This window comes from Nelumbo nucifera, chromosome 2 (assembly GCF_055504915.1).
Source record: "Nelumbo nucifera cultivar China Antique chromosome 2, China Antique-T2T, whole genome shotgun sequence".
NCBI lineage: Eukaryota > Viridiplantae > Streptophyta > Magnoliopsida > Proteales > Nelumbonaceae > Nelumbo > Nelumbo nucifera.
Window position 1 is genome coordinate 14,185,370 of NC_142650.1, and position 5,446 is coordinate 14,190,815.

The following is a 5,446-nucleotide window of genomic DNA, read 5'->3' on the forward strand; positions in this document are numbered from 1 at the left end:
AGTAAAGGAGAGAACTGAGAACACGTTGGCCACCTACGACAAGGACCGACATGCCACAGTTTCCCTTCGAAGAACCATATTCCTTCTCCTCACTTGGGCCACTTGGGGCTGCTAAATTTCTAAAATGCAGCTTGTTTCATTTCGTTCGTTATATATCTTTCATGAAGTTGTGATTTAATTAGTTAAAGGATACCTTCATAAGCTAGCTACTTAATTCTTGACTATATAATTAATATGAAAAAGAAAGCTTTGTTTTGCTTTATAAACACTCTAAAATTCAACTCGACCAACATCTAAGTGGACGGGCAGTGTGTGGCCATCCGCCATCCCGAACTGGAGAATGGGCCACATTAAAGAGCGTTCCTTTTCTCTATTATTTAGTCTCCTCACCTAATTAATCAACCAAAACCCAAATGGCCCTCTCTCTCTCTCTCTCTCTCTCTCTCATATATATATATATATATATGCTGAACCGAACAAGGGTTTTATGACTCTACCCAACGGCTGCGACTTCTTTCACTTCGAGAGAGAGAGAGAGATGTGTGCTTCTCATCTTCCTTCACCTGCTTCCACAAGTTCTCTTCTATTGACATTGAGCACATTCTGGTTCTCGGCGCTGCTCGTACAGGCCAGCATTACAAGGCACTACAAATTCGATGTGCGCTTACAATGCTTGTTGATCCACTACACTTAATATATATAAGCTATTTTTATTCAAACAATAAAGGCAAAGAAACTAATATTGAATTTCGAATTTGATTGGTGATTATTGCTTGCTAATTTAACTTTGAGTTGTTGTTGCAGATCAGGCTACAAAATGTAACAAGATTGTGCCAAACCAAGAGCATTGCAACTGTCAACGGACAGTTCCCAGGGCCAAGGATCGTGGCAAGGGAAGGAGATCGGGTGGTTGTTAAGGTGATTAACCATGTTCAGCACAACGTAACCCTGCACTGGTATGGAGTCCTCCTTCACGACTTAACGTCAGTGATTATTGCTAGCTATCTGTTTGGGTTTCATACAGCAAGTGGAAGTGGCCTGATCAATATGAATACTGTTGTTGGTTTTGATCAGACTCATCTTCATCGTTAGTTAACTTATCACCTTTGGGAACAGGCATGGAATTCGACAGCTTCAAAGCGGATGGGCAGACGGACCGGCATATGTGACCCAATGTCCTATACAAACTGGGCAGGCCTATGTATACAACTTCACCATTTCTGGGCAGACAGGGACGTTATTCTGGCACGCCCACATCTCCTGGCTAAGGGCCACTCTTTATGGACCCATCATCATCCTTCCCAAGCCCAATGCCTCTTACCCGTTCCCCAAGCCCTACAAGGAAGTCACCATGATCTTCGGTATCTTATAATTAATTAGGTTACCTGATTGATGGTCTTCTAGGATTAATTCTAATATATCCTAACGACTGAGCAAATTAAGCATGCATATATGTATATATGACATATATATTTGAATTGCCAGGAGAATGGTGGAACGCCGACCCTGAGGCTGTGATAACACAAGCTTTGCAAACTGGAGGCGGTCCCAATGTCTCCGATGCTTACACCATCAATGGACTCCCCGGGCCCTTTTACAACTGCTCTGCTAGAGGTATATCAACCACGCATCCATTTTCAGTTCTCCACTCCAGAGAGAATAAGAGATAGCCACCGTTTATATTAGCAGCAGCTGCGATCGGTTTCCCGATTATATATCACTAGTACTAGTGCTTTGCTTTTCTGTTAATTGGCTGCAGATACGTTCAAGTTGAAGGTAAAGCCAGGCGGGAAGATTTACCTCCTCCGTTTGATCAATGCCGCACTTAATGACGAGCTCTTCTTCAGCATCGCCAACCATTCTCTTACCGTCGTTGAGGCCGACGCCGTCTATGTGAAGCCCTTTGACACAGACAATCTTGTCATCACCCCTGGCCAGACCACTAACGTCCTTGTCAAAACCAAACCACACTTCCCCAGTGCTACTTTCCTTATGGCTGCCAGGCCATACTTCAGTGGCCTTGGCACCTTCGACAACTCCACCACCGCAGGAATCCTTGAATACCAGAAACCATCTTATAATTCATCCGTTTCCATTAACAACAAACAGCTCCCCCTCTTCCAACCAACCCTTCCTGCCATCACAGACACTTCTGTGGTTTCCAATTTCACTAATAGATTCCGCAGCTTGGCCACTGCTCAATTCCCTGCTAACGTACCCCAGAGTGTTGATAAGCGCTTCTTCTTCACAGTGGGAATCGGGTCAATTCCATGTCCTCAGAATCAGACCTGCCAAGGTCCCAATGGGATCAAGTTAGCAGGTTACGTTAACAATATCTCATTTGTACTTCCCACCACAGCTATCCTTGAAGCCCATTTCCTTGGGCAATCAAAGGGTGTGTACACCACAGATTTCCCCACAAATCCGCCTTTCCCCTTCAACTACACAGGCACCCCACCAAACAACACAATGGTGACCACCGGTACCAAGGCTGCGGTGTTGCCCTTCAACACCAGCGTGGAGCTAGTGATGCAGGGCACCAGCACTCTGGGTACCGAGAACCACCCTCTCCACCTACATGGCTTCAACTTCTTTGTCGTCGGCCAAGGCTTCGGCAACTTCGATCCTAATAAAGACCCACCCAATTTCAATCTCGTTGATCCTATCGAAAGGAACACCGTTGGCGTGCCAGCTGGGGGTTGGATCGCCATTCGCTTCTTGGCAGACAATCCAGGTACGTACGTACACGGTACACGCACGCAAAACCTAAACTAATTAACATGAATCATCCATCATAATCATACTGGCAAAAGTAGAATATGCATGATCACTATATATATTATGGTAATGGTTGGATTAAGGATTAATTAACCCATTTGTCGTCGGAGGGATGGAGTAAAGGGATTAATTAAGCTTAAGCCACTTCTCCAATGTAAATCAAATGTGATTTGATTGATTAATTACCTGAGTTGGATGATTACAATTGTCAACAGGGGCTTGGTTTATGCACTGCCACTTCGAAGCACACACCAGCTGGGGCTTGAGGATGGTCTGGATAGTGTTAGATGGCAAGCTTCCCAATAAAAAGTTGCCACCTCCACCGTCGGATCTTCCAAAGTGTTGATTATTTTTCCAGTGTTACGTTGTCAGGCTTCTTTTTCTCCTTGGTTTTTTTTTCTTTATCAAATATATAATTTATGATATTCTTTGCTTTGTGGCTGATGGGGATTGGAGAGGCTCTCTCAAGAGTCAAGACCCACCACACAATAACCAATGTTTTGCTTTGGGCTATAGAGAGCAGCAGCTTTGGAGTCTACTCCATAAATGTGATATTGCAATACTCACAATATATATAATATTCCACCGGCAAATGCAATCAGCATTAATTTTAGAAAAAATTCCTGATATATCCTGTATTTAGGTCGAGTGTTAATTTAGTACCTATACTTTAAATCATATCATGATAATTTAATACTTAAACTTTCAATTTGAGACAATTTAATACCCAACGTTAAATTTCCGTACATTAAAGAATAAAAAGTCTTAAATACCCCTGTGCTATTTCGACCTATTAAAATTATTAAACTAATCCATCGACCCACTTCCCGTTACTTTTACATGTTTCCCCAAAACAGACGTATTAGCAGAAAATTTTCTATCCCTAGCGGAACAGACGAAGCGAGCTCTCCCCCTTTTCCATTGAAGTTGGACAATCTCTGCAACCGTTGTAGGATTTGGTGGGGCATCAAACAAATCACGACAAATCAACAACGAGGGTTAAGTTCTCGGTTTTTCCTTTGGGAACTTGAAAAGTTTTAAAAGTACACTGCAGTCTGTCAACGGTTATCTCCGTCTCTTTACTGTCTACACTCTTCTCAGAGTTCAGACTCGCCTATCCTTGCCGAATAAGCAAGAATGGAGCATTCTACGGAGAAATCCGACGACAGAAGAGATGGCCACCGGCAACAAGAAGTGGAGGTGTCACCGTCGTTGTCGTGTTTGCTCACTCTGCCGCTTGGGGAATCGGTTTCGACCTTCAGTCTGGAGAAAGCCGTCTGCAGCCATGGGCTGTTCATGATGGCACCGAACCAGTGGGACCCATCGACTAAGACCTTCCAACGCCCCTTGCGACTCTCTGATGAAACCACTGCCATCCTAGTCCGCATCTCCCATCCCCCAATTCCCCTTCTCTCCATGTCCGCGTTCTCGGCACCGCTTCCCTCTCTCCCGACGATCAACGAGTTCTGTTGGTACTCAACCATCTACCTACTTTCAGTGTTTGCTCTTCTTTCTCTTCATTCAGTTTATTAGGGTGTGATTGTTAATTTCAGGCTCAGGTAACCCGAATGCTGCGATTATCGGACAGTGATGAAAGGAATATAAGAGAATTTCACAAGATCCACCATGAAGCCAAGGAAAGGGGTTTTGGCCGAGTTTTTCGATCCCCGACACAGCGACCTGTGTAGCAGCTGGATGATATCGGGGGGTGTTGAAGCGATGCATGAAACGCCAAAAAGCGACCTGTGCTTTTTTGTTCGTTCAACCCGGAATGATTTTTGTAAAGGGTATTTTTGATATTTAAAATTTTTTAATTTGCATGTGAGCTTCTAACTAACGGAAATCTACGTCGGTATCAAATTATGATAAATTAAAAATTCAGGTATCAAATTATTTCAAATTGAAAATTCGAATATTAAATTATCACGATTTAAAGTAGGGTACTAAATTGGCATTCGACTTAAAAGCAGAGGATATCTATCGAAAATTTAAAATTACCTGGGTTATTGATCAGTTTTTAGCTGCCAAATACGTACTGAACCTTTTTTAGCTAGGTTTGTTTTTTTATTGGATGTAGTTGAATGGCAAGTGCAATTGTAAGCGTTAGAGGTCATCTTAAGGAGAGAATGGAAAATATAGGAGCGTATCTATGTAGATTTGAACTCCGTGCGAGACATTTTGGTCAACATGCATGGGAAAAAAGGACATAAGGGCTGCTGATTTTCACGGATTCACCTTGCCACATGACTCATGAGACCAAAATCAAGATTTGGTGTGATTGGTAGAGACAACAGGGGAAATGCTATATCGGTTCATTTTGGTATATCGAACTAGCTAGGATGCTCTTTTTTGGTGTCAGGACATCTTAATTTGATGCATGCTAAGGATATATATTGGGTTCTGTTTTGTAAATAGATCAGTTAATATTGTAGCCCATGAATCTGCTAAAAGGGGGCTGGTTGAGTACTCTAGTTTCTTAATTTGTTCTCAACTTTCAAGCTGGGTGGAGGATCTGGCTAATTAGCCGTGATTCTCTTCGTTGTTGTGAAATTGTACAAATAGAAGGGTATTATATATGTATATAAAATTCAAATATTGACCAAATTAAAATTGGACGTTAAACTCTCTTTTACAGAAATGTTGTTTGGTTCTTTAGGCGTTTATTGAA

At 42.5% G+C, this 5,446-nt stretch overlaps 1 protein-coding gene across 4 annotated transcripts; it reads left to right on the forward strand.

The window, feature by feature from the left end:
* Positions 1-409: 409 nt before the first annotated feature.
* Positions 410-4,678, forward strand: LOC104597157 (laccase-4-like). Of its 4 annotated transcripts, XR_016083067.1 has the most exons (7): positions 478-658; positions 805-956; positions 1,117-1,361; positions 1,486-1,614; positions 1,760-2,734; positions 3,636-4,250; positions 4,332-4,678. XR_016083067.1 is itself a non-coding variant. In XM_010258578.2 (6 exons), the coding sequence occupies exons 1-6, from the start codon at positions 488-490 to the stop codon at positions 3,122-3,124; spliced, it is 1,803 nt and encodes a 600-aa protein (XP_010256880.2). In that variant the 5' UTR covers positions 410-487; the 3' UTR covers positions 3,125-3,405. The 4 variants fall into 4 exon arrangements, 3 of the variants coding, with proteins under 3 accessions (XP_010256880.2, XP_088755437.1, XP_088755438.1); XM_010258578.2 differs by lacking the exons at positions 3,636-4,250; positions 4,332-4,678 and adding an exon at positions 2,994-3,405 and having other exon boundaries at positions 410-658; XM_088899311.1 differs by lacking the exon at positions 3,636-4,250.
* The last annotated feature ends 768 nt before the right edge of the window (positions 4,679-5,446 follow it).

What these genes read in the sequence shown, in the direction of transcription:
- LOC104597157 (XM_010258578.2), top strand. Translation starts at nt 488, where the DNA reads ATGACTCTACCCAACGGCTGCGACTTCTTTCACTTCGAGAGAGAGAGA. An exon ending in CACAACGTAACCCTGCACTG is followed by an intron (nt 957 to 1,116) that starts GTATGGAGTCCT and finishes CTTTGGGAACAG; the next exon opens with GCATGGAATTCGACAGCTTC. An exon ending in CTTCTTGGCAGACAATCCAG is followed by an intron (nt 2,735 to 2,993) that starts GTACGTACGTAC and finishes AATTGTCAACAG; the next exon opens with GGGCTTGGTTTATGCACTGC.